At 52.0% G+C, this 27,973-nt stretch overlaps 1 protein-coding gene across 8 annotated transcripts in view; it reads left to right on the top strand.

Annotated features, from left to right (window-relative positions):
* Pde2a (phosphodiesterase 2A) overlaps positions 1-26,289 on the top strand; it is a 62,169-nt gene extending 35,880 nt beyond the window's left edge. For 7 of the 8 annotated variants that reach the window (XM_035442338.1, XM_027407828.2, XM_035442340.1 and 4 more), the window contains 27 exons: positions 8,234-8,343; positions 9,161-9,216; positions 14,187-14,246; positions 14,823-14,964; positions 15,220-15,272; positions 15,464-15,538; positions 15,628-15,669; positions 16,142-16,210; positions 16,418-16,548; positions 17,244-17,355; positions 17,801-17,840; positions 17,943-18,006; positions 18,346-18,418; positions 18,534-18,711; positions 18,927-19,039; positions 19,878-19,955; positions 20,835-20,957; positions 21,436-21,506; positions 21,773-21,895; positions 22,226-22,313; positions 22,488-22,535; positions 23,496-23,570; positions 23,697-23,796; positions 24,067-24,179; positions 24,561-24,599; positions 24,755-24,861; positions 24,951-26,289. In XM_035442338.1, coding sequence (XP_035298229.1) covers positions 8,234-8,343; positions 9,161-9,216; positions 14,187-14,246; positions 14,823-14,964; positions 15,220-15,272; positions 15,464-15,538; positions 15,628-15,669; positions 16,142-16,210; positions 16,418-16,548; positions 17,244-17,355; positions 17,801-17,840; positions 17,943-18,006; positions 18,346-18,418; positions 18,534-18,711; positions 18,927-19,039; positions 19,878-19,955; positions 20,835-20,957; positions 21,436-21,506; positions 21,773-21,895; positions 22,226-22,313; positions 22,488-22,535; positions 23,496-23,570; positions 23,697-23,796; positions 24,067-24,179; positions 24,561-24,599; positions 24,755-24,861; positions 24,951-25,161 — 2,494 coding nt within the window. In that variant the 3' untranslated portion in view covers positions 25,162-26,289. The remainder of the gene's footprint in view (positions 1-8,233; positions 8,344-9,160; positions 9,217-14,186; positions 14,247-14,822; positions 14,965-15,219; positions 15,273-15,463; positions 15,539-15,627; positions 15,670-16,141; positions 16,211-16,417; positions 16,549-17,243; positions 17,356-17,800; positions 17,841-17,942; positions 18,007-18,345; positions 18,419-18,533; positions 18,712-18,926; positions 19,040-19,877; positions 19,956-20,834; positions 20,958-21,435; positions 21,507-21,772; positions 21,896-22,225; positions 22,314-22,487; positions 22,536-23,495; positions 23,571-23,696; positions 23,797-24,066; positions 24,180-24,560; positions 24,600-24,754; positions 24,862-24,950) is intronic. The other variant, XM_035442339.1, reaches the window with a different exon arrangement.
* Positions 26,290-27,973: the final 1,684 nt, after the last annotated feature.

Here is a 27,973-nt window from a genome sequence, read left to right as displayed (position 1 = left end):
CTTATACTCCTCTAAGCCAGTCTCTCCCATCCATAGTTCTTCCTTTGATATTAGCTCACCTCCTCCAGGAAGTCTCCCAGCAGCCTGGGAAGGCATTCCTGGGGGTTGGGAAGAGGTGTCCAGAGTGGCAGGCTCAGGAGACAGGAGGGAGCCTCCTGTGGAGCTTGCTGTCTCTGGCACTCCAGGCCAGGCTGTCTTGGGGAGTTGGTGGAATCTGCATGCGGGCAGCTTAGAGTGGCTCTCACCTGCCTTAGTGGCCTGTTAAACATCCTCCTCTCAACAACTGCATATCCAGTAAAGCCTTTGGAAAAGGAGAAGAAAAGACAATTAAAAGTGAATGTCCAAATGCAATTAGCCTGGAACTCCATGGAGATGAGAGGCTAGTGCCTGCTGGGACAGAAAGACCAGGGATTCCAGAAGGCAGAAATGGCAAGAGGATGGGGTAGTGGCATCCCAGGGCACAGAACTTAGCATGCAGTCAGGACTAGGGACAGAGGCTCAGGCCTTGCACGCTCTCTGGGGGAATCGGTTCCGCCTGGCCACACCTGTGTCTGGTGTATGGGGCCTGGGTGAGTTCATGTCCACCACTAGGGCTGCTGGGCCCAAGAATGTCCTGGGCCTTGTTCTTGAGTGTTTCCAGCAGACTGAAGCTTGAGACCCAGGCATGAGGAAGGCAGATAGGCCTGATTCTAGCCTGGCCTCATCTCTGCCTAAATGTGCCCTACCCTCACTGCCTCCATTTTGGTTCAGTAAGATGGTGGATGACAGGTGCTTAGCAGTGTCCAGTGATTGCTAGCTGCCCTCTATAATCAGCCCAACTGAAGACTAACCTTGGTTGACCGTGGTAGGACGAATTTCCTTTTGGCCTCGGTCTCTTTCTGTGAAATGGGTGGAAAAGGGTACAGGCTTCTCTCAAGGGTGACCATCAAGAGATTGAGGAAGCACCTGCTTCGGAGCAGCTATGCGGGCAGTGGTGGGGGAGGGGTGCTCCTGCAGGAAACCAGGCCGCTGGCAGCTGCTGGGGGACAAACAGCAGCAGGTATGACTGGAGCCTGAATCATAAAGGCAGATAAGGCTGAGGTGATGGGCAGAAAAGGAGCTGAGATGGTGGTAGTGAGAGGCTAGGTTGGACTCTGTCCACTCTGCAGGAACTCGCGGCATGCCCAGTTCAGGAGCTCCAGTGTAGTTTGCCTTTGTGTCTTGTCTTCCCTGTGCCTGCTTGTGCTCCTTGCTCCCCTGCATAATCCTTCCCTGCACATCCTCAGTGGGTCAGCAGGGATGGACTTCATGAGACATGCACAAGGGATTCCCTGCTGAAGAGAAAGAGCCAATCTTCACAAATGGGAGTAGGTCCCAGTGGACTTCCCAGGGACAATCTGTCCTCAGAAGAGTCCAGGACTGGAAAGCGGGAGGCGTGGGCTCCAGGGCAATGTTGTTGTGGTGACAATCCCATTGTTTTTTCCCTGGGACTCCATCTACGCCCTGTAAGATGATGAGGTTGGCCCGGCCCTGAATTCTACTGGCTTCAACAGGAACCCTGTACTGGAAAGGAGAGAACCACTGACGCTCCCCATGCCTACCCTGTTTCAGACCCCAACCAGACAACTCCCTCTTGGTATCCCAACACTCAGATTTCCCACTGCCAGGTGCAGGAACTTCAGGACCTCCAGCTGCAACTTGGCTACCAGCTACCATTTGCAGTGCACTTCCTCAATACAAACCTGGTCTCTTCTTGTGGCAGAATCTGGTTGTCCATCTAGTTTGTCTTGGAGGACAGACACAGTGACTGTTCCCATTTCTGGAGTCTTATATTCTGATGGAGGAGAACCAGTTGCTGACCTAGATCATAATTTGTCTTCAAGAGAGAGATGAAAGGTCAGAGGAAATTAATGCTCAGTGAGAGTTCAAGGCTAAGTGAGGGAGAGATGGAGGCACAGTGAGGGCATGGGGTTCAGAGAGGGCATGGGGTTCAGTGAGGAGATGAGGTTTAGTGAGGCATGAGTTTCAGTGAGAGGTTCAAGGGGACAGATAGTTCATCATGGCAGGGAAAGCATGGTGGCAGAAGCAGGCCTGGTCACACAGTGTCCACCGTCGTCAGGAAGCAGAGAAGAGCGAATACTCAGCTAGCTTTCTTCTTTTTATTCAGTCTAAGATCCCAGCCCACGGAATGTGCTACCCACATTAGGATGAGTTCCTACATTAATGAATCCAATGTAGAAAATTCCTCACATACATGCCCAGATATCTGTCTCCAAGGTGATTTCAGATCCTGTCAAGCTGACAACTAAGATAAACCATCACAGAGGCAGAGTGAGGGGTGGAGATCAGTGGGGGATGGAAACTGAGTTAGGGCAATGAGGATAGGTTAAGTGGGGCTCAGTGTGGTGGGTTGGGGTGGAAAAGACTCAACGAGGAGCACAGGGAGGGGGCGGGGAACATGGGCGGGGCACAGTGAGGGGCGGGGCACAGTGGGGATGAAGGATCTGTAAGGAGAAGGGTTCAGGGAATTGGATGAATCAGTGAGAAGCTGGAATTTGTGGGAAAGGGCTCATTGAGAGTGGGCTCAGTATGAAGATTGGGTGCTAAGTTAGGGCTGGGGCTTAGTGGGGTGTGGTGAAGGATGATGCTCAGTGAGGGAACAGGCAGGGGCAGGTCTCAGTAGAAGGGGAGATAGAGAAGGATGCAGGAGCTCCGGGAAGGTGGAAAGGGCCTGGACACGTGGCCCTTTTACAGACTATTGACCTTACCAACACACAGCTTTCCCCTCTATTCTTTCTCCATTAAACAAATAGTTGTTAAAGGAACGGAACTGCCATAAACTCCACACCCATTTCTCTCTGCACTCCGTGCCCATCTGTCTTTTTCTTCAGTGGGGCAGGCCATGACCACCCTGGCTCCAAGACTGAGCCACTGAAGCTCAGTCTGGGCAGTTGGACTTGGGGGATTGAGTCCCCTGTCTCTCCAGTTCTCAGTATCAGCCTGGAAGATAGCAGGGAGGGGTGAGAAGAGGCAGGGGGTTCTCTGAGGGAAACAGGGTGAGGGCAGGAAGAGCTCTGAGGCCTAGCAATAGCCAAGCCTCTTCCAGGTGTCGGGAAGCCCCTATCTCACCACCCTTATTTATAGTCTGTGGATATTTGGGGAGGCTTTAGGTGGCACACATTCTGGGATGGATGTGACCAAGGAAGTGGGGGCCCATGGGAGTGTGTGTAACATGCCCCTGCCTGGGGATGTGTGCAGTGACAGGACCAGGGAGGACAGAATTCAAGCAAGGTACCAAAACTTCCTAAGAGTTCAGGATTTGGGGAGGCAATGATGCTTGGTGAGGGCCTGGTTCCAGTCAAGGCTGCTCTCTCTCAGCCTGCCTCTCCTCTTTGGTCCCAAGGTCACTGAGACTAGATTCCCAGTGTCAATATTCTCTCCCTAAAGAGATTTTTACCCAGGTCGAGAGCTTGAAGGATCTGCAACCAAACTCAACCATGTGTTTTCCTGCTCAAATTCCTGTCAGGGTTTCCTCTGCCCCGGGATCAAACCCAACTCCCCAGACCCCTAGGCTCTCCCTGGCCTTGCCTTCCACTGTCCAGCCATACCTAATTCTTGTGGTTGTACTGTCCAACAAGCATATGTTCCTATTCCCTTTGAGCCTTCATACATTCAGTTCCCTCTGCCCGATCATTCTAGTGTGTCTATTTGGATGACGTCTGTGTGTCCTTCAGGATTCAGGCATCTCCTTCAGAAAGCCTTTCTGACCCCAATTCCATCCCATGTGAGGGTGGACTAGGCATGCTCTCCATCCCTTTGTGATAGCTCTGGCACCTAACTTCATTGTGGATCTGTATGTCTGTCTTTACATGATGCTGGGATCCCTGAGTCAGGTATGAGTCCCACCCTTCACATCAGTTCCCCCTGCTGAAGCTGACCTAGGAGGGCTGTGTAAAATGAGATTGCAGTGAGCACCTGTGCAGTCTCTTGTCTAGAAAGTAGATTCTTGTTCTTCTAGAGAGAACAGTTAGAAACCCAGATAGGAGGCCAGTGGCTGGCATAGAATATCTCTGCTGAGGACAGGCAGTAGCTTGGGAATAGAGAGCAGGGGACTGAGGAGACCCAGGAAAAGAGGTGATAGGACAGTGCACAGATAAGTCACAGGAGATCAGCTGCTTTGACAGGAAGCTGATGGAGAAAATACATTTAGACTGCAATATCTTTACTGCACTTCAGGGACACCCAGGATGTCCCTGGTATCTCCAGGTAGCCTAAGAGTTTCTGGAGTCTGGAGCTGTGAACCATATCCAGAGACTCCCAAGGTGGTGTGCACAGGATCCTGGGGGTGGTACAACTGGGTCTTGGAGTAGGGAGTAGGATAGTCTGGGCTGGTGGGTGAGGTTTCATAGTTCACTGACCAGCAACTCAGGAACCTTCACCCCACTGTAGCTTCCACTGTGTCTGGGGCCAACTAGCAGGGTGTCTGAAACTCCCAAGAAGCCCCAGCCTTTATAGATTTAGTCAACAGGAAAGGTGGCTCCCATTGCCCTCCTGCCACCCTGCTTTCAAGCAGTTGGAACAGCCAAGAATTGGCTCCCATCACTTCGGAGCCCCAGAGGCCTGGGTGTGAAGGACAGCGTATGGGATACACACTGGCTCTGGAAGATTCTGAGTTGGTCAGAAGGGCCAGGAGGCAATGAGTATGGTTCAGAGAATACTGTGTGACCTTGGAAGATATGCTTGGCCTCTTCCGTCCTTGATTTCTCCAGCAGCTGTGACCTCCTGACTTGGTGACTTGCAGGTCACCCCCTCCCTTTCCTCATCTGATCTACACTGTATTCCCCTAATGACCCCAATTGTATGCTCCAGAGCCCCAACCTCTCTTCTATCCAGGCCAAGCAGTTCTTATAAACACAATAAGGGGAAATAGCATGGGAGATGAGGAACCCAGGGCAATTAATCATCATCGAGTGACATTTGGTGAAAAACCAGGTGCTTAATTAAGCAGGAAGAGTCAGAGGCCTGGGGGAAGACGTGTGGAGGGCAGAGAGAGATCTCTTCTCCCCACAGCCAACCTCTCTTGCCTCAGTTCCTACCCTCACATATGCCAGCCCCCTGCTTGAGGCTCACACTTCACATATCTTTGGGATTGTCCAAGCAGAGTTATTAAACCCAAATCTGGTACCAGCTACCTGGGTTCAGAGCTTCATTCTGCCACTTATTAGCTATGTGACCACAGACAGGTCACTTAATCAGTCTGTATTTTAGCTTCTCAACTCCAAAACGAAGATGGCAGTCATTTTTAATCCCTAGAGAAGTTAGGGATTCTGAGTTAATATCTGATGGTTAATCTTCATTGCCAATTTGTTTGGAGTTGGAGCCACCTAGGAAACAGTGGTGCATGTGTCTGTTCGGGTGTTTCCAGAGAGGTTTAGCAGGGAGGGAAGACCTATGGTGAATAAGGGCACTACCATCACAGAGGCTGAGTGAGGGGTGGGGATCAGTGGGGTAGGTTGGGGTGACAAAGTCCCAGCAAGGGGGTGGGGCACAGTGAGGGGTGGGGCACAGTGAGGGGTGGGGCACAGTGAGAGGGCGGAATTCATGGGGATGAAAGATCAGTAAGGAGAAGGGCTGTGGGATGAAATCCTGCACTGAATATATATTTATATATATGATAGAGTGCTGAGCATCAGCATTTACCTTACTCTGCAATGCAACCAGTTGCCTTAAATTCCTTCTGCAACAAAATAGAGTGGCTTTCACCACCGCACCTGCCCCACCCCCACCATGATAGCTGGGCCATCAAAGTGTGCACCTGTTTTGGTTTGTTTTACCCTTCCTTCTTTAAGTTGTTTTTGGTGGGTATTTTGTCACAGAAAGGAAAAGAAGTTATTAGAGAAATTGGTACCAGAAGTGGGGTCATCATTGCTTTAATAAACCTGATCATGTGGTCTGTAGGTCTTTAGAACTGCTTTGTGGGAAGAATGTGGGCTCTTTTGGAGCTGGAAGCTATAACATTCTAGAGAAGCCCTAGAATGTTATAATAGGAGCTAAGTGGACCATGGGTAATGGACCTGTGTAAGTGCAGAAGACCAGAATCCCAGTAGAAATATCTATGAAGTCCTGTTTCACAAGATTTCAAATAGGAATGAGCAGTCTACTGGGGACTGGGCAAGAGGATATTTGTTTTATATCCTGCAAATAATCTGGGAACATTCAGGCTGTGGCATAGTTATTGCTTGCTGAATTTATGGAGGTTTATAATGAGAATTCAAAGCAGAAAGATATGGAAAACGTGCAATTTATCAAGGAAAGGAATGTGAATGTGGCGGTTACAGTTGTAGACATAGTGGGTGCTGACAGGTGTCTGTCTACAAGTGTAAGAGATTTGCAACATTAGACAGAAACATTTCACTTTGCACTGAGCCAGAAGGAAATGTGGTCTGAGGGCTAAAGCATGCCTATTGGATGCTCCAGGCTTTAAAACTGCAGATTCATTTGAAAGGAAAGTGATTGAATGGAGAATGTCACAAAGGGGTCTCCCAGCTCAAAAAACAACTGCATGGGGAAACATTTTCCTAGTTTAGCCACTAAAGTGCACAAAGCTGTGGTAGAAGTGGGCCAGACTACATCATCAGCTGATATCAGAGCTACAAAGTGTCATCCATATTGTGTCTGTTTGGCAAGTGTAAAATGTATGAGTCTTAGGATCATGTAGACTTGAACCAAGGTTCCAGAAAGCCTCTGAGTCCAGAAAAGGCTCTGCAGGGTCACACTCACTCCCTGCAAGGAAGCCCCAAGAGGCCGCTGCATGAATTCTGAAAGTGAAGCCCATGTTTTAAGGAGACCCCAGGATGTTGAAGATGTAAGGAATATCCACTGAGAAAAGTAGCAGGCATGAAGTTGAGCCAGCTTGAGGAAGAGGATATTTATGCTACAGGTGGCAGACCTGGAGGGGTGAGGCTACCCAAGACTGTTGGTACCAGACAGTACCACCAAGAGCCATCCATGCTAGAGTTCTGCGATCTGGACCTTGCTCTGCTGAATATTTCATCTTGCTTAGGTTTGACAGTTCCTTGCTATGTATGCTTCTAGTCCCTTTTGGAATGGAAAGGCTTATTCCGTGCCACTGCATATTGGAAGTACGTGACTAATCTTTGATTTTACAGTGGCTTACAGTTCAGATATTGCCTTGAACCTCAAATGAGACTTCCAATTTTGAGCTTTTGAATAGTGAAAGGATGGTCAGAATTTTTGAGGACTCTTACATTTAAACTATATCTATTTTCCATTATGAGGTGGCCTTTGAGGACCAGAGGAAGAACATTATGATTTAAAGTGATGTGTTTGGGTAGCAGGTGACTTGTGATGGGTAATCTTTATTGTCAGCTTAGCTGGATTTGGAATCACTTAGGAGACACACCTCTGTATGAGAGGTTTAGTTAAAACAGGAAGATGCACCCAGTGGGCTAGGATCCCAAGTTGAGTTTTAAAAAGGAAAAATGGAAGTCAAGCTGAGCCCCAGTATTCATCTCTTTCTGCTTCCTAACTATGGATGTGAGGTGACCAATTGCCTTGTGCTTCTGTGGCCACACTTAACAGCTGCTCTCACTGGCATGCCTTCCCTGTCACGATGGACTATACCCTCAAACCATGAGCCAAAATAAACCCTTCCTTGCTCCAGTTGCTTTTGTCAAGTATTTGGTTATAGCATCACGAAAAGTAACCTGTTCATCATCTACATTAGGTTGCTTGGTGCAATCTGACTGTGATGGTGCACAGGGAATGCCAGTGACAGGGTAGGTGATTCCTGTGCAGTCTCCCTCTCATGCTTAGCACTAAAGCCTGCTGAACAGATGGGAGACTTGTACATTTCTCAGTTCAGTTCCTCCTGGGATGCTCAGGGAGGGTAGTTCACTCTCCTAAGGTCAAGTAGCAAGGGCAGAATTTGATCTGATACCTTAGCTGTGAGCCCTGATATTCCTCTACTGCTCTGTTACCCAAGGATCTGCCCTGGACCTTTCTCCACATCTGCAAGAGATATGGAAGGCTAGGCTGTGGCAGCCATATGGGATAGAAGTGGGACAGGGTCCTACCCTCGTTTTGACCTTCTTTATGTCTACCATGAGGCAAATCATCTAGATGCTTGCGTGTGTTTAGGGTTCAGCCTTTCTGTATCCTTCAGGCTGGTGTGGGTGGATCCAACTCCTCTTTGATTTAGGACCTGAGAAGTGAGAGCATGTCTTGTTTTCAGAGAGGCTGTGATCTCTGGGAAGCGGCTAAGCTGCAATGGACTGGGCCCCTCTGACCTATTAGGAAAACCCTTGACCAGGCTGGTGGCTCCGCTGGCTCCTGGCACTCAAGGTAAGGGCTGGGAACTGGACAGGGATGGGGAAGGCTGTGGTTCTGCTCTCAGGAAATGTCTGCCTTCTACTCGTCCTCATCTGTCTCCTTTTGCTCTGTCTCCAGCAATCCCTCCTCCAATTCTCTCTCTAACATGCTACTGACCTCCCTACACCTCAGTTTCTTGACTGTAAAATGGGACAACAGTGCCTTTCTTGAGGGGATGTTTTGAGGCACAGATGAGATGGCATGTGTTAAGGTCCTGGCCCCTACTAGGTTTCAGTACTGATGGCTGCTATCACCATGTGCTTGAGCCTGTTGCCAGATGGGGCTGTAGTTGTTGTCATGCTCTCTGTCGCTGTCTGTGTCTGTGTCTTGTCCTCTCCATACCCCCTGTCCGCCATGTCTCTCTGCCTCATGTCTCAGTCTCTCTAGGTCTCTGTCCTCTGTCTCGATGTGGAAAGTGCACAAGACTGGGAGTCAGGAGGCCTGACTTGCTGAGTGATCTTGGGCAAGTCACTTCCCCTTTCTGGACCTCAGCTCCTTACCTGTAGAACAAAGATGCTCAGCCTTACCTGCCTCTCTCCCTCCCAGGGTTTCTGGGAGAATCACAAGAAAGTTGTCAAGTGAGGGGATTTCCTTCTATTTAGGGTTTGTCGCTATGGTTGTTTTTGTCACTGGCTCAGGTCTGCTCTCTGTCTCACCGGGCCTCTGGGTCTCTCTGTGTCTTTGTCCCAGCCTCTCTGTCTGCATCTTTGTCTCCTTCCCTGGGTCCTTACTCAGTATCTCTGGGCCTCACTGGGCCTGCAGGACCACCTCATTGCCCTCTCCCCCTCAGTGCTGATCATACCCCTGGTGGACAAGGAGGCTGGAACTGTGGCAGCTGTGATCTTGGTAAGAGCCTGCCCCAGTGGCTGGGTTGTGGGTAGGATGGGGGAGAGGAAAGAGCCGGGGGGGAAAAATCTGAGGCTGGAGTCTGCCTCGGTGTGTGTGTGTGTGTGTGTGTGTGTGTGTGTGTGTGTGAGAGAGAGAGAGAGAGAGAGAGAGAGAGAGAGAGAGAGAGAGAGAGAGGCTGGGGAGGGGGGCATGCAAGGCACCTGGGATATATTGGAGGCAAATGAGGACTTGACCAGAGTGTTGATAAACTTCATAGACCAATGGGCCTCACCCTGGCAGGGAGAACCCACTGGTCCACTGGGTAACCCCAGCTCCATCTAGACCTAGCCTCATCAGTTTCCTCTTCGGAAACTCTGGATGGGCTATGGGTAGTGTCCAAGAGGACAGGGACACAGTGAGGTGATTGGTGAGCAGCACTGAGAGGGCACAGGTGGAGGTGATACTGTCTAGAGACACTTAGGCAGCTTAAGTATCAGAACTGGGGAGCTAGGAATTTAAGGAGAGGAGGGTTCCCTGGTGGAGCTGCCTGTGCAGTGCCACAACCAGGAACCAAGATGCCCCTTGAAGCTTTGAACCAAAGGGAAGAGAAGACGCCTTCCTGAGAGGTGGAGATGCGTGGGGATTCAAGGAGTTGTTTTCCCAGGGCTCTCTGCTGCTCTCTGCTGCCCCTCACAGGGTCTCCCAGGCTCCATGCTTCACAGCTCCTTGGAAAGGTGGCTGGGCCTTGCCAGCAAAGGTTCTATTACTCTTCTGATCTCTTTTCCCACATGAAGATAGAAGTCAAAATCCTTGTTCTATCCCAGGAAAAGGCTTGCACCCCAAGTCACAGTTACTGGGAATCTGCCAGCGTCAGAGTGGCGCCGCCTGGGACAAATAAACTAGACACCAAGGGACTCCTCCCGACCTCATTAAAAGGGAATTAAAGGTTTCCGAGGCGCCTGACCTTTCCTGAGCTGTGGGGGAGTCAGTGGGAGCGGAGGGGGTGCCCGGCTTGATTCCCTGACACCAGGCCCCATCTGCCTGAGGGAGAGAGCTCACAACTTCTCCTACTGATCCTCAGTCCCAGTTTGTGCTCCCCTGGTGAGGGGATCTTTGCACAGAACTTTCCTACCCCACTACTTACCCTGTTTCTTGGGGATCTGACAAAAGTAAGGGGAGAATTGCAAACACTGGCCAGCTCTAGCCAGGAGTTGGTGGGCTAAGGACAGGCCAGGGCAGGCGTAAAAGAGGGGTTAGGAAGACACACCTTCTCTATAGACAGAACAGGGCCTAGAGGTGCCAGGCTCCTTGGAAGCCTATGTTCATTTTGATACAGTGAAGACTGGGTGGGAAGAAAAGTATCTTTCCAAGGTGAAGACATTCAGGAAGTTGTTCATCTTGGTGACAGGATGGCTGCCATGTTGGTCTTGGTAGCATTAAGCCAGGAGTCTGGGCTTTAGCTTTCTGATGACAGGAAACCCCAGTGTCACTTTAACTCATCCAGCCATTGGCTGGGTGCTGGAACAAACAGTTTCTACTTCTGGGAGATTTCAGTTTGGGGACAGGCAGGGACACCTTCAGACCACTACAAGCCGAATGAAATAATTGCTGCCAGCCAGTGCTCTGGTGGCAGAAGCTGGAGCATTGAGGGGAGTCCCACAGTGGAAAGAACATTTGAGTGAGGCTTTGGGTGTAGGCTGGAGGCAGGCAGGCAGAGCAGGGGAAGGGCAGAGGAAACAGCATAGCAAGGACAAGGGGAGAGCAGGGGCTGATGCTCCAGGGGGAGTGTAATCCCAGCGAGGCTGAAGTCTGGGGTTGTGTACCACCAAGGAAGATGTTAACTGGGGTTCAGAAGTTACTGACAGACATTCCCTCATCTCCTCAGATATCCTGACAGTGAAGAGCTCTTGAATTTAGAGCATTTCACTGTCTAGTTCTCCTCAAGCTTCCCAGTCAGGTAGAAACACACTTTGGATGCCTGCTCCCCAAGGCACACACATCTGACAGCTGCTCCCTGGGTCACAGGATCTTTCATCCTCCCAGAGGCAACCCAGGCAGCCATGAGGTACCCAGCTGCTACCCAATCCTGAAGGCAGAGGGAACAGAAGGAAGAGGGAGGGCCATAAGTCATCAGTTCCTTCCTTGATAACTCCAACTTTCATCTGGATATCTGCTGTTTGTGTCCACTATTTACACACACACACACACACACACACACACACACACACACACACACACACACACACGCACACACGCACACAGACACACATGCATACGCTCATGCACGCACACAGCCATCCATCCAAGACCTCTTTCTACTAGGTGTCAGGTGCTGTGTACTAACTATGTTCTGGGAATGCAGGAATGACTAAGATAGATCATCACTTCCTGCTTTGAGTCCCAGGGGACATGACACAAGTTACAAAAGTAAGGGGGAGAATTACAGACATTGGCCAGCTCTAGCCAGGAGACCAGGGAGTCCTGTGAGGAGCATTGGGGTTTGATGGAGCTGCAGGCAGTGGAAGGCTTGCTAAGAAATGCACAGTCCAGGTGCGCAGACGGCTGTGTGCCTGAGTTCTGAGCTTTCGCAGCTCAGTTCAAGTGCCTTGATTGCAGATTCTTGGCGAGCAAAATCTCTTACTGTGTTTCGGTTCTGGGATAATAAGTCCCTTTGTGGAGGGGGTGGTTCTTGGTCTCTGGCATATGATGTATGATTTGTGCCTGCCCCCTCCTCTAGCTGTGCCTGTTAGCTCCTTGCATGACAATAGGGCATTCGTGCCATTAGTCATGTTGAACTTGAGGCGGGTGGGCCTGGTACCCTGGCCAGGTTTTTAATTCTTTCTAAACAGTGATGCCCACTGATCAGTATTTCCCACTGAGCCCCAGACACCCATCTTAACATTAACATTTACAAGAGTAAATGTTACCATATGTAAGTGTGTTGGAGAGATTAAGTGGCTTGTGTTAGGAGATGTTGGAGGTATGGGTGTGGGTGTATAAGCTAATTTCTTATGTGCTGCTATGAATGCAGACGCGTGGATGATGTGGGCAGTGCAGGTGTGTGTGTGTGTGTGTGTGTGTGTGTGTGTGTGTCCATGGAAGAAGGAGTGCAAGTGTGCACGTGTGAAGGGGTCTTAGGCTCTTCAGGAGAGTACCTGTGTGTGTCTGAGCACATGCTGGGTGGGTGGGCTGAAGCAGTAAGTGCATGCTGGGATGAGGGAAGACCACAGTTTCTTCTTTGCCCTCAGCATTTTCAGACCCCCAGCTCCGCATCTGGGTCCAGGTCTTTGGAAAGTCAAGGAGCTGGTTTCCCCCCAGCTCTAGAGGGGTCCCAACTGTCCCTCTTCCTGAGAGATGGGTCCAGGTAGAAAGAGCAAGAAGGATGCTGCCCTCCACATACTAACCATAAGAAGCCAGCATAACTATGCAAAGCAAATGCAGCCGGCCTCAGATGCCCCCAGACTCCTGTCCTGTAGGAAAGCGCCTCATTCCCAGCTTAAGCTTCAACACAACCCCTGTCCCCCAGGTCTCCTTACCTTTATTCTTGCTTCCTGACATTTACCCTTCATCTCACAGATGACAGGTGTCAGATGCTAAAGTTTGTCAGGGCTCCCTAAATCCCAAGTTCAAGGCCCTTCCCTCTGTGGAGGGGCATTTCTTGGGCGTTTCTGCTTCCCACTCCTGGGCTTCATCTTCCTCCATACCTCCCACGTGGTACCTCACCGGGTCAGCCTCCGGGCTACAGCCCCTCCTCTCTCTCCTCTCTCACCTATTCTGCTTGTACTTCCAGTGCAGGAAGCCTCCCAGATTCCATCCCCTCTGAGATTCCCAGCCCAGGCTGTCTATGCACCCCAACTCCCTCAATGATAAGGTCCCACACCCCCTCCCAAGTGCACCCCAACTCGACTCATGCTGCTCCTGGCCAGAGCCTGAGCTTCCTGAGAACCTGATGATCCCCTCCTCTCCATCTGTTCCTGGCAGGGGACCCAGAGCAGAGAGGCAGGCAGGGGCTGCTGGGGCAAGAGAGGCAGGATGAAGGCTCCCCCTCACAAGCACTGTGGGAGCTCCACAGGTGGTGAGCAGCTTTGAATAAGCTAAAGAAGTTGAGAAAGCAGGTGGGGAGCCTTGCTGGCAGCTTACAGTGGGTTCCTAGGTTTATCCTTCCTTCCCCTCCACTCTTCCCCTTCAAACACCTAAGCAGGGTGGAGGAAGAGAGATTCCCAGAGCATGGAAGATAGCTGAAGGGAGCCCTGGTACCTGGCACAGGGGACATGGGACGGGACTGGGGAAGATCACTGGTGCGGTGAGAATGAATCTAGAGAGTGGAAGTGTAGGCATGAAAGGGAGGAAGTGGATGGAGTGGTCCTAACTCTGCCACCTTCTGCTTGGTGACTTTGGGCAAGTCCCTCACCCCTCTGGTTCCTGGCTCATCTATAAGGGGGAAGACTGCATCTCACGGTGACGAGGATCACATGTAAGGCAAAAAGCACTCCACCAGTCCGTTCATTTCAGATGCACACCTTCCCTGGCAGATGCCATGCTGGGCTCCTTTATCCCAGATGTAAGGGCAGCTCAAACCCCAACCAGAAAGGATGGAGCTGGGGGCTGAAGCCAGTTCCAGAAATCCTCTAATCAGGGCCTGAAGTGCTCCATGTGTGGAAGATGGGAAAGGATCTAAGGTCTCCCTTCCTGACACTGTACACACGGACTGTGCTATATGGGACAGTTCACTCCAGGAAGAGGACAATAAACATGAAAAGTGATGGTACAGAGACGGAAAAGTTCCACCTGTGCCTGACCTAGAAGTCTTCCTTGGGAAAGTGACTCCCGGAGCTAGCTGCCTGGCTGGCCTGAAGGATGTAAGGATGACCTTACATAGAGGTCACAGACTGTGCTGGTAGAGACTGGTGTGTACTGGCCATGGGAGGGCATGCTAGCAAAGATAGGTTGAGGAAGGTCACAGCTGGTCCCTTCTCCCTTCCCGCCAGGTGCACTGTGGCCAGCTGAGTGACAATGAGGAGTGGAGCCTGCAGGCAGTGGAGAAGCATGTGAGTGGGGTAGGACCATGGTAACACAGGGCCTGCTGGAGGCCCTTATTAGAGCTGGTAGGAAGAGGACCTGGCCAGAGAGCTGGACAGGCCTGACTTCTGGTTCCAGTGCTACTGCCTTGAAGCTTTGGGACCTTGAGCAAGTCATGCAGCCTCTATGAGCCTCGGGTTCACATCTGAAGATGGGGATAATGATAGCACTGACTTACGTAGGCTAGTGGTGAGTCAAATGCCCTGTGCATAACTCAGGCTCTCTTCTGCCTAAGATTTCAGGCATCTGTGATCTTTATCAGGATGGTGTTAGACAGAAAAATCTGACCCTCTTTTGGAAGCCTCTTTGAGCAAGGGGTGGAGACAACTATACTTGTTCATGGATGGAAGGAGGCCCTAAGTGCAGTGAGAACTCTCAGGAGGTGGAGGGGCCAATTGCTTGAACTATTTGGGACCAGAACAGCAGTGGGCAATGGGCACTGTGGGGCCTGCAGAGGGAGCTACTTGAGTAAAAGGGAGGAATCAGGCAGAGGCACCAACAGCAAGGGTGGGACAAGGGTGTGCTTACTGCTCTGCCTGCCCCAGACTCTGGTGGCCCTGCGGAGGGTGAAGGCTTTGCAGCAGCACAGGCCTGAAGCTGTCCAGAATACCTCAGTGGATACCTCTGAAGAGCAAAAGGATGAGAAGGGGTACACCGAACATGACAGAAAGATCCTGCAACTGTGTGGTGAGAACCAAATTGGATGGATCTATAGGACCTGACAGGGTTGATCCTGGAGGGGGGGCGGAGGGCCAGATCTATGGAGTAGGAAGGGCCTGAGAGGTGAGGCAGGTATACCAGAAGGCAGAATCCAGAGAGCTCTGGGAAAGAACGTGGGTCTTCTGGGTGGTCAGATGGGGCCTGAGGACAGGCAGGGGTGGAGCATGGAAGCAGCCCCCAGGCAAGGCATAGCCCTCTCTGATTTGAGCCCTGCTCTTCCAGGGGAACTCTATGACCTGGATGCCACTTCCCTGCAGCTCAAAGTCCTTCAATATGTGAGTCCCTGAGCATCTCCCGCCCCATCTTTCTCCAAAGACCAGCAGACCCTTGAGCCCCTCATCTCAATTCTGAGGGGGGACATCCCATCCTCTTCACTCTTCCAAAAGCCTGACAACCCCTTGAGAGGCTAGAGGCTAAAGTCTGGTCCAGTCCCACACTCAGCCCGGCTCTGTCTGTTCCCTTGCAGCTGCAGCAGGAGACACAGGCATCTCACTGCTGCCTCCTCCTAGTATCAGAAGACAATCTGCAGCTTTCCTGCAAGGTGAGGTCCATGGTCCAGGTCCACGGTGGGGCAGGGTAACCTGTTTGCCTTTCCTTCCATTAATCTGTGTCCATTACTGGATCCCTCAGGTCATTGGAGATAAAGTGCTGGGAGAAGAGATCAGCTTTCCCGTGAGTGTCACCTCCATCTTCTGAACGGGGGCCTGCAGAGATCATGAAGTCCTAGCAGGACTGGGATGCACTAAAATCTCTTGGTGGGACTAGTCCAGATATTTAGGTCTATTTACAAGTATTATAAAGGAGTATTGTATCTTATGATCAGACTCCAGTAATGATCTCCTACAGAACAGGGGAAGCCTTATGTGGGATCAGCTCTCTTCTGCTGGAGTATTTCTAAACATGAGTCTACAAGATCAGTGTGATTTTTTTTTAAGTCTGCTTATCACTCTCTAGTTAGGGAAAACCTTCTAGTCCAGTCCTGGTTTCCCCAGTCCTCCCTACTTCTACTCCTCAGTATCAGCTCCATCCATTCTTTGAACTGCTCAAAGAGTTTGTTGAAACTTCCAAACTTGGAAGACAAGGATGGGTTGAGATCCCTGATACAGGGACGGCTGGAACAACTGGGTCTCTCTTCACTCTCTAGCTGACCATGGGACGCTTGGGCAAGGTGGTGGAAGACAAGAAGTGTATCCAGTTGAAGGACCTAACTTCTGTAAGCCATGGCCATACTGAACCAGGGGAGGGGAGAGGCCCCAGAATCTTTGGAATGGGATAGCCTAGAAACGGGAGAACAAGAGACTTTGTGGCAGCCCATCCTCATGCCATAGTAGGCTGCAGAGTGTGGTGGAGGCTGGTGGGGCCGGGGAAGCCCACTGCCCTTCCTCCCCTGCCCTGGATCACTATCCCTGTCTGTCTGCAGGATGATGTACAACAGCTACAAAACATGTTGGGCTGTGAGCTGCAGGCTATGCTATGTGTCCCTGTCATCAGCCGGGCCACCGACCAGGTGGTGGCTCTGGCTTGTGCCTTCAACAAGCTTGGAGGAGACTTGTGAGTTTGGGGGTAGGGGTGTCAACACAGTTGGAGCTGAGAGGCAGGACAGGGTACCAATGTGAGAAGGGGCTAGGCAGGGGTGCTACCCCAGCAGTAGTGAGCCTCAGTTTGTTAATGCAAGATTGCTGACACTTTGTCCTCTGTTTTGTTTTTGTTTTTGCTGCTGCCTCTCCATGAGGCTGTGGGAGTGGATGGGGCATCAAAGAGGAGCCAGAGGACAGTCAGCTCTGGCTTTGGCAAGTCTCTAGTCTAAGGGAGGAGACTAGCCTTGGTCTGAGTGACTCCAATCAGAGAAGGGAAATATGGCTTTAGTTTCAAGAAGCAGTAGCTCTCTTGGTGTGCTGGTCTGGCAGTAGCTCCAGCTTCTAGAGAGTCTGAAGTGGGGGGATCACTTGAGTTTAGCAGTTCTGGGCCAGCCTGGGCAACATGTTTAAAGCCCTGCCTCAAACAAACAAAAATAGGGCAGTAGCCTAAGGAGGAACCTACACTTTGATCTGAGGACAAGTAGACATTTCCCTTGAGAGAGTACTCAGCCTGAAGGAGAGGGAGGGAGTATAGTTGTCCTCAGTGAGAAGAGAGTTCCATCAGTTGGTAGATATGGGCTCCCTGTGTTGTCTTGGGGGAAAGAAGAGGGCTGAGAAGCCTACCTTCTCTCCTCTCTCGGGTGATACCCACCACCCCACCCTACCCAGGTTCACAGACCAGGATGAACATGTGATCCAACACTGCTTCCACTACACAGGCACGGTGCTCACCAGCACCTTGGCCTTCCAGAAGGAGCAGAAGCTCAAGTGTGAGTGCCAGGTGAGTGCCTGCCTTGAGCTTTTCCTGGGGACCAGCTCCAGGTCCAGAAGGCTGTCCACAAGGACAATTAATAGCAGCAATATCCTGGTGCAGCTAGGTAACCCAGTGACCTGGAAGACTCAGAGAGGGAGGTCGGTAGTTGCCTAGGCTGTAGGCATTGTCTGTGATTGCCCTCTAGTGTCTAACATTGGCACTGCCACAACATCTGGGCAGCAAGAGGCAAAGGTGGCAGACATCTGAGCTCCAGGGGCTTCCTGCTCATCTTCACTGGGCTATCCCTCTACCCCTTCAGTTAGTAGCCAAAAGTTTTCATTAGACACGTCAGTTTCCAGCATATTCTGGGAGCCCTGAGGAAGGAATGAGGACAGCCTGAGGCCATTGGCAACAGGGTTTAGTTAGGATGAGCCCTGTCCCAACACTATGATCTTCACTTCCTCCTCCTCAGGCTCTTCTCCAAGTGGCAAAGAACCTCTTCACTCACCTGGGTGAGTGACTGTCTTCCACACTGGTTGTCTGGGGAGGGGACGTGGAGGGCTTGCCTGGCATTCCTCAGGTCTCACTACTCTTCTCCTTAATCCCTCCTCCAGATGATGTCTCTGTCCTGCTACAGGAGATCATCACCGAGGCCAGAAACCTCAGCAACGCAGAGATGTGAGCAGAAGGGGATGGGGGAGGGAGACTGAGGCCGGGATCCTAACCCCTTTGCCCCTCCCTGCCTTCTTGTCTGGCATTTCCTTCTGACTGGGCCCTTATTTTAGCTGGTACAGCTCTAGCTTTGCTTGCCATGGGTTTCGGTGATACACAGTAGGAACTAAAAACAATACAACACAAAACAAATAAAAAGCAAATGTAGCAATGCTTGGAAATGGACAGCCCTGAGGAGAGTATCTCAGGTCAGGACACTCCTCCAGGGTCTCAGAAGTCGTTACCCTAGTCATGCATCGTTGGAGGGGCCTCAAGACCCCAGGGACCAACCACTTCTCTCTACAGCTGCTCCGTGTTCCTGCTGGATCAGAATGAGCTGGTAGCCAAGGTGTTCGATGGCGGTGTGGTGGACGATGAGGTGATTGAGTATGGAGGGTGTTCAGGAGTAAATAAAGGTCCTGGGGAACAAGCCACATTTGAAGGTTGCCTATCCAGGCCAACTTCTGCTTTCTACTCCATTCCTGTCTGGGCAGAGCTATGAGATCCGCATCCCCGCGGACCAGGGCATTGCGGGCCACGTGGCGACCACAGGCCAGATCCTGAACATCCCAGACGCATACGCCCATCCGCTTTTCTATCGCGGAGTAGACGACAGCACAGGCTTCCGCACGCGCAACATCCTCTGCTTCCCTATCAAAAACGAGAACCAGGGTGAGGACTCCTGGCCGCCGGAGGCGGGGCCTGGAGGGATTGGGCGGGGCCTGGGCGGGGCATAGTGTAAAGCAGTCTTTTCTGATCCGCTAGGGTCCGGGAGTTGAAGCGATTGGGATTGTCTCGGCTTGCACCATTACTTTTAGAGGAGTTAGGGAAAGGCAGGTCTCACTGGACCCCTTCACCAGCGGTTTCTGTTTTCTCTCTCTTCCCAGAGGTCATCGGCGTGGCTGAACTAGTGAACAAGATCAATGGGCCATGGTTCAGCAAGTTCGATGAGGACCTGGCCACAGCCTTCTCCATCTACTGCGGCATCAGCATTGCCCACGTGAGGGAGCCCGACTGGGGCGGGGAGGGTGGCCTTCTTTGCTCTGGCTCTCTTTGCTCTGGCTTGTCCATCCATGCACAGGGCTCAGATCCCAGTGAGTGAGGTGCTGGCTGCCTCTGTTGGCTCTGCATGAAAGCTGGGGATACTATTTCCGGTCCTGTCCACCCAGCTTCCCAGGATCATAAAAAAGAAAAAGATGAAACAAACGAGCAAGCAAAACACCTAGTTCTACTGGGCTGGTAGTATGTGCCTGTAATCTCAGAACTTGAGAGAGAGTGTGTGGCAGGAGGAGGATCAAGAGTTCAAAACCTTGGCTACATAGCAAGTTGGAGGCCAGCCTGACAACACAAGACACTGTCTCAACAAACAAAAAACCAACACACACATACAAAACCCTATTGCTAGTACGGCACCCCTCCTCCAGCAACTCCGACCCAATCTACTAGTTAGTTTCTTTTTGGCAAATGTTGGGTCTTTCTGTCCAGGCTCTTGGCAGCTGTAACCTGAAAATCCAGCTCGTGTTCACAAGTCAGTTCCTCCTTCTGATCTCCTCCAAGGGCCACCAGGCTCTGTCACAGAAGTCTGGGTCAGGCTCAACAGACACAGGCATGCATGGATTGCCTCTGATGTTAAGAAAATGGGGAAGGCCAGTGAGAGAGCTGAGCTGAGAGTGGGGGTGGAACCTGAAGGCTGGGCTGTTGCTAATGGCTTACACTGGGCCTCCAATGGGACAGGAAGGAGAACTTCTGCAATCTGACCCCTTTGTACCAGTTCTGGGCAATCTGAGGATGTCACAGCCTCCAACTCCAACCCCATCTTCTTCACTTTCTCCCCTCAGTCTCTCCTATACAAAAAGGTGAATGAGGCCCAGTACCGCAGCCACCTGGCCAATGAGATGATGATGTACCATATGAAGGTGAGGCTTGCTTGGTGCTCCTGTACTTAGAGTCTTGGAGCCACCTGTACCACACTTCTTCCCAGAATCCCAGAATCCTCTGCAGCCCAGGTCCAGGCTGAGCTTTCCTGTTGCTGACTTTTGAGAATGTGAAAATAGACCCACACCAATGTCCCCATCCTCCTCCCCCGATCTGCTCAGGGAACTCATCCCTCTTCTCATACCTCTCTCTCCTGAGCCTTTCTCTCAGTCCAGCCCCAGTCTGGAAGCAGCCAGCAGGCTTTCACCCAGAGGGTAATTTGGTTCAGACAGCTACCCTCATCCCATGTCCAGAAAGTATGCCCCATTTGGGGGAACCCTGGAGGCTGAAACCTTGCTGGGGCTTTCCCCTACCACTCTCTGGCTGCAATGAACACAGCCTTTCATGATCCTAATTGCCAACTCTCCAGTCAATTCCCAGTTCCTGTTTCCAAAGAACTACCCCAAGCCTTAGCTTAGAGTATATGAAGTCACTGTTCAATTGGACATTTCCTCTCACCTGTGTCCCAGTCACTGTTGACTTTGGGAATAGGCACAACACAGTAGTAGGAGGAATTGAGATTAGACATTAGAAAGTTCTCCCTGAGAGACAAACTGCTAGACTTAGTGTCTGTGTAAGGCTACCACAGGTTGGGGTATCACACATGAGGGCATTCTCTATGACAACCTTTGGCTGTCAGGGATGTGGTCATCGGTGCATAGGCAGGGGACACGGGCATTTGGGCTGCAGTGTTGTGGTGATCTGTCCAGTGACGATATGAAGAGTTGGGATCCAACTTGGTGTATGCTGGGCAAGGGATCCCCCATCTGCATAGAATTTGATAGGAAGGACCCTGCTAATTCCTGGCTTGTCTGTGCTAGGTCTCTGATGATGAGTACACCAAGCTTCTCCATGATGGGATCCAACCTGTGGCTGCCATTGACTCCAACTTTGCCAACTTTACCTACACTCCTCGTTCTCTGCCTGAGGACGATACTTCTATGGTGAGCTGGCCCTTCTCAGCCTGGGTGGGAGTGGAGTGTGGGAAATATGGATGTCAGTTAGATGTGCATAAGGACTTCCAGGTAAGGCAGAAGCACCAAGGAAGGCTAAGGAGGTTCCTTCAGAGATAGGAAGGGCATGCTGCTTGCCATCAGGGGCCATGGGGCTGTTTAGGGGACAGCAGTGGGCTGGATGATGGCCCGAAGCTACCATAGGTTTGTGGCCTTGAGGCTTTTGACCCTGCCCCTGATCTAAGACTGTGTGTGAGCTTGCCTCCAAGAAGTCTTAGCTCTCAAATCCCTCAACATTTGGATAATTTACAGCTTGATGCCTGCCTGTTCATCTATCTAGCTGTCCTTTAGCTTAGGTTTAGAATTTTAAGACTAAATTTTTTTATGTGTGAGGATTTGAGAGAAGTAGAGACGGAAGCCACATCTTGATAGTGACAGTCCTCTGACACTCCCTCCCGATGCTTTGCAGGCCATCCTGAGCATGCTGCAAGATATGAACTTCATCAATAACTACAAAATTGACTGCCCAACTCTGGCCCGGTATGTGCCCCAGCACTGCCCTTGGAGCAGAGCCTCAGCCTCATATCTCCTGTTGTTTCCATCTCATGTCCGGTGCCCCAAGCATTCTTGAGAAGGTCTTTCTAAAGATGCCTGGGGGAGGACTGAATCTGTGGGAGCCAGGAGGGATCTGTGAATGAGACACTGAATTATGCATAAAGAAAGGCAAGAAAATGTAATGGGCAGAGTCTGGAGGGCTTTCCAAAGTAGACAAAGCTGAGGCCCCTCTGCTGCCTCGGCTCCCCCAGGTTCTGCTTGATGGTGAAGAAAGGCTACCGAGATCCACCCTACCACAACTGGATGCACGCCTTTTCTGTCTCTCACTTCTGCTACCTGCTCTATAAGAACCTGGAGCTTTCCAGCTACCTCGAGTAAGCGGCCACCCTTCCCACATCTGCCAGCAATGAAGCCCCAGTTGTGTGGCAGGTCCTTTACCTGGCCACTCATTCTGTCCTTCTGTCCTCTTTGCTGGGGGGGGGGGATACTGTACAGCCCCCACCTTCCACAAAGAGGCTGCACAGCTGCACAGTCACAGAGAATGTTGGACCTGATTTCCCCAGGGCTGCCATGCTCTGAAGTAGAGCTGCTTTCCGGAACCCCCTGACTGGGAGGCCCCTGGGCATCTCCTCCAGCTGTCTCTTCTCTGAGGCACCCAGGGAGGAAGCTCTGGGTGACATTTCTCTTTTCTGCTTCCCACCCAGGGACATCGAGATCTTTGCCTTGTTCATTTCCTGCATGTGTCACGACCTGGACCACAGAGGCACAAACAACTCCTTCCAGGTGGCCTCGGTGAGAGGCTGCCCTTCTTACAATGGGGACCCTCTGCCTTGCCTTTCTCAGCCTGAGAAGAGATGGCAGTGAGGCCCGAAGCTGGGATTGAAGGAAGGAGCCATAACCTCAGGGGGAGGTGCTCACTCTGATCCAGATGGGAGGGGTAACCAGATCTTCTCCTGACTTTTCCAGAAATCTGTGCTGGCTGCACTCTACAGCTCGGAGGGCTCTGTCATGGAGGTAAATTGCCATCCTGCCCAGCCCCTGTCCTGAACCCCCAAAGGCCAGCGACTTCCAAACTAGACTGTTTTCACGACACGCTCTCCAGCTAGGCTGTGGGAGTTGTGCCTCATGGGCCTCATTTTCCTGAAACAGACACAGGTGTGATATGACTAGGGCCATGACCAGGGACACTGGGTCAGCGTGAGCCAGGTTTGCAAAACCAGTGGGAACAGAGCAGCACCTACCCCCGCCCTCCTACAAACCTGCCTGTCCCTTCAGGCCTGGGTCAGCTTTAATCCTCTCAGTTTAGATTCCTGGGGCTGCTCTGCTCTCCAGTGACTTCTTGGGTCAGGAACAAGATCTGAGATAGCTGAACTTCTCTTGTGCAGGTCTTGGTTCAGTGTGGGAACCACATTTCCAAGGTCACCTTGCCCTAGGCTGTCTCCCATTGCATCCCCTCCAGAGGCTGGCTCTGTTTGCACCCACAGAGATATACGGCATACTCATGTCTCCCAGGAGGCCTTGTAGCAGCCCTGGTCCTGCCCTCTGTCCCCTGGGATGAGCCTGCTCTTCCTTCGAATGACAGCCCTTCACTATCAGGAGACAGGGCCTTGCCCTTGCTTCCTCACTGCCTTCCCTTGTCAGCAAACAAATATTTTCTGCATGAATTAGTGTCCAGGACATCAGGGGATCATTTCAGAATTTTCTTCCAGCCTTTGAGGCCCTCTGAGCATACCTTATCAGGCCCCTTTATGTGACAGCTGAGGGTTTTGCATCATGGTGCTGGCCAGGGACTTGCCCAGGGCCACAGAGGATTCTAATAGAGTACTCACAATGGGAATGGGGACCCTAACTCCCCTTTCTGCCTGCTCTGCTGAGTTTGGGGTCCTGTCCCTGCTGGGTTTTCCTGCCTCTCTGGGAGCCTCCGGTGAGGGGGACACTTTGATCCAGTGGGACCTGTCTCTCTTCTCCCAACAGAGGCATCACTTTGCTCAGGCCATTGCCATCCTCAACACCCACGGCTGCAACATCTTTGATCACTTCTCCCGGAAGGTGATGGGGCTGTCCGGGGTTTGTTTGGTGGGAGTCGGGGACTGGCTAGACAGAGAAGGAGCAGACCTTGGAGTGGGTGGGATGTGTGCAGCGGGAACCATGATGCCCCTCCCTGGCCCTCCTCAGGACTATCAGCGCATGTTGGACCTGATGAGAGACATCATCTTGGCCACAGACCTGGCACACCACCTCCGAATCTTCAAGGACCTGCAGAAGATGGCTGAAGGTGCCACACCTCACTGTTGGGGTGGGGTGGGTGGTTTAGCAAGGAGATATGCCCACCTGAACATCTGCCATGGTTATGCCCTGTCCTTAGCCCATTTCTGGTTATGGTGTCCCTCCAGGCAAACCCAGTATGGGCCTCTCAGCTTCTATTAGGTGTGCTTTGTTCCCCATGGGACACTCCAGACCCACTTTGGGACAGGCTGTGGGGCCCTTGTTCTCAGAAGGGACAGGAGCCTGGACCCCTCTCCTTAACTCCATTGTCCCTCAACAGTGGGTTATGACCGAACCAACAAACAGCACCACAGACTTCTTCTCTGCCTCCTCATGACCTCCTGTGACCTCTCTGACCAGACAAAGGGCTGGAAGACCACTAGAAAGATTGCGGTAGGAACCGGCCCCCCCAACCCGAGGAAGCACAGGCTATATCCTCTGCCCAGCTCCATGTGCCCCCCCACAGCAGCCTGAACACCTTTCTGTGCTGAATTTAGCCTGGTTGTATTTTGGGGAATCAGAAATACAGACCACCTCAGGGCCACCAATGGAATGACTTAGAGAAGGGCAGCGGCTTACCCAGGGTCACACAATAAATTAGTGGCTAGTAGGAAGAGGGCAGAATCCAGACCCTGAACTGTACCATCTACTGTCAAGCTAGTGAGGGTAGGCCCTGGGTGGGACTGAGATACTGGGCCTCAGTCTGCCACCCTGGGAATGGGCTTAGGTAGACAGACCCCACTTGCAGGAAATGATGACCGTGTTGCCTTCCAGGAGCTGATCTACAAAGAGTTCTTCTCCCAGGGAGACTTGGTATGTGTCAGGTGACCTCTGAATGCCCAGGGTGGTGGTGTGCGGGGTGGGTGGGGTGTTCCTGGCGTGAGGGTGGGAGGGTTTGGGTTAGCTGGCCCTACCTGGTACCTGATGAAGGAGCAGGAGGGCCAGGCCTGATGATGTGGTGTCTGTAGGAGAAGGCCATGGGCAACAGACCAATGGAGATGATGGACCGAGAGAAGGCCTACATCCCTGAGCTGCAGATCAGCTTCATGGAGCACATCGCCATGCCCATCTACAAGTGAGCTTGTGGGCACAGCGGGGACCACACGTAGAGAGGGCAGGTCAGTGTATCTATCTGCAATCTAACCCCATCCTCTGCACCCCCAGGCTGTTACAAGACCTGTTCCCCAAGGCAGCAGAGCTGTATGAACGTGTGGCCTCCAATCGTGAACACTGGACCAAAGTGTCCCACAAGTTCACCATCCGAGGCCTCCCAAGTAACAATTCGCTGGATTTCCTGGACGAGGAATATGAGGTGCCCGATTTGGACGGCACCAGGGCTCCCATCAATGGCTGCTGCAGCCTTGAGGCTGAGTGATCCCCTCTGGGGACCCTCCCTGCCCTGCCCTCCTTCTACAGTTCTCTACCAGTCTGTCTGATGCACTGGGAACCAGAGCCATGGGTCCTGGGTTCTAGGCCAGGATGTCCCTTGTGACCCACACATGCTATCCTTCCCAGGCCTCAGCTTTCTCATCTGTAGAAGGGAAGCAAGATTCCCAGTCTCACACAGACTTTTGTTCTTCAAGAGCACGGTGGTGACCAGCGGCAGTGGTTCCATTCTGTACCTTTGACCATACCGTGCCCAGTACTGCCCAAGCTGCTCCATCTCTGAGCAGCACCACGGTTCCTTCTGTGACCTCGTTATAGTCCTACTAGGTCAGTACGCTTGTTTTCCTGGAGGAATCCCCATTCCCTGGGGACTCCAAGATCCTCACAGAAGAGATTGCTGATTGAGCAGAGGGTACAAAACAGTCACCAGCTAGAAATAGCCATAGGATGAAGTGTCCTGAGGACACCTCTGTGCTTCTGGTAGGATTGGAACCTTGGAGGAGGCTGACAGCTGGGTAGCTCAGTGCTCCCAGAGAGGAAGTGCTCCATCAGAAAAGACAGGAATGAGGGGCAGGAAGGACCCTCAAGCTGGGGGACAGCCCCTTATGCGCCCTTCAGGTGGCGCGGCCTGAAGCAAGCTCCTTTCCCTAACTAGGCAAGACCGGATCATTAGGCAGCCTCTTCTCTCTTTAGATCAACGTCTCCATGGTTTTGTGGAGCCCATGAGTGGCTGTGGCATGCTCTGCCACCCTAAGGCACAGAGAGCCTAACCCTTCTTTTCCTCTGAGTGTATCCCCTTGGCCTGAGCCCCTCTCCCATTCCTGCCATCAGGGAGGGGCCTGGCCTTACCCCGCAGGGCTTCTCTCCTCTTTAAGGCCATATCCACATGTGCCCTGGGGGCTCAGGAGACTCCCCCTTGGGCGAGTGGCCACTGGCTTCTCTTCTGTTTCGTTCTGTGTGTGTATTGTGGGTGGGGGAGGGGCCACCTGCCTTACCTACTCTGAGTTGCCTTTAGAGAGATGCGTTTTTTTCTAGGACTCTGTGCACCTGTTGTGTGTGGTCCCGTGGGCTGAGTGCTTTGTACATGAGAATAAATCTATTTCTTTCTACCAACCCTCCCCCAGGAGGCTGTTTATGGACTCTGTCTGTACATTAGGTGGAGGGGAAACATCGGGCACAGGCAAGCACCCTGGAAACTCTCTGGCTACCTAAATCTCTACCCCTAGTGCCTAACCCCTTCTCTGGGACGGCCCTGTTCTGGTTTCGGGGCGTGTCATAGACCTGTTGGGATAATTCCTGGGCCAGATATGAGAGCTAGGGCTGCTTGGCACATGGGAGGCTCAGGTGTGAAACCGTGAGGGAGGCATCAGTTGGCAGAGTGTGGACTGGAGAGAAAGACCTGAGAGTCGGAAGCAACCAGGGAAGCTGCTTGGAGGAGGTGACCTGTGACTCCTTCTACATCTCTGCATGCTGGCCTGTTGTGGTCCTAATGCCCATACAGCCAGTGCCTGGACCTCAGAGCCTGTCTTTAGCTGTGTGGCTGTCTGGGTAACCAGCAGTCCCACATCCCTGTCTCTCCTAGTGTTGTGGAAGGGGTCACCCCCAGTGTGAGTCTCCATGCTGGATTTGACTCTGGTTTGTGTCTGTGGACTTTGTCCTTGCTTGCCCCGCTGTATGGGGGTTTGCTGCTGAGCAAACAGCTGTGAGCTCTGTCCTGGGAACTGTGAGGAGGCTCCTCCCATAATTTGCCTGACTCCTCCTTTCCACCACCCTGCTCACTACATCCTAACCAATCAACAATGATCTGTGAAGATCCTGGACATTACTCTCCTTTCACAAGGGTGGATGGGCCTGGAGGAGACCAGTAGGGCCACCCTGTGACCCAGCGATAACCGGGGATGGCAGCCTCACTGTTGGAAACAGAGCCCATCTGCTGCCTCTGCTTAGCCGGCGGGTTTGGAAACAACCGTCTACACTGAGTGGTCTCAGGATGTTCAGGCTGGTCCCTGGCCTCCAGATGTAGGTTTCATGTGACCTCTGCCCAGTACTGTTTTGAGCTCCCCAGGCTCTCTGTCTTCTCAGAGCCAAGGGTTCCTAGGCTAGGCCTAGTGCCTGACCCAAGATTGGAAGGAGTTGGCTAGCATAATAGTGCTTGGCTGACACTAGGGTTGGTGCAGGTAGATGCAACTGTTCCTCTGCACATGACCTCAGTGCTGAGCTCCACCAGCACTCCTCCATAAGCCTTCGGACAACTTGAGTGCAAACCCAAGGGGATGTGCTGCTCCCCTCCACATGCACTGCTGTCCATTCCCAGCCTATGTCTCCCTTCAGGCCCAGGCTACAATATCTCCCCTTGCCATCAAATTATGTGAATAACCAGCAAATCATTTGCTGGGCATGCAGAACTCTGTGCCGGGGTCCTTGCTAACCTGTTCTTTGTTTGTGGCCGGAAGGGTCTCACAGCTAGATGAAGGCAGCTGATCCAGCTCAGTCATAGGCGCCTGTGTGCCCTGCTGTGCCCAAGCATGAGAACCACAGTTAAGCTGAAGGATGAACTGTTTTCCAGCAGGCAGTAGGGGGAGGCCCCGTGGCTGAATAAAGTGACCCTGTGAAGGCACAGATGAAGGGCAGGTGGCCTGGGAAGGAATGCAGAGATGAAGGGATAAAGCTAACCCAGGAAGGGCCCAGATACCATACTGGTGCCCGCCTCTCTGGGCAAAGCTTGGACCTTGCTGGATGAGGAGTGGACTTGAGGGCTGCTGGCTCTCAGGACTCAGTGGACAGGGGACTGTGGTTGGGGA

The sequence above is a fragment of the Cricetulus griseus genome, chromosome 3 (assembly GCF_003668045.3).
Source record: "Cricetulus griseus strain 17A/GY chromosome 3, alternate assembly CriGri-PICRH-1.0, whole genome shotgun sequence".
Taxonomy (NCBI): domain Eukaryota; kingdom Metazoa; phylum Chordata; class Mammalia; order Rodentia; family Cricetidae; genus Cricetulus; species Cricetulus griseus.
Note: the sequence above shows the minus strand (reverse complement) of the source record. Positions and strands in the feature narration are given on the sequence as shown.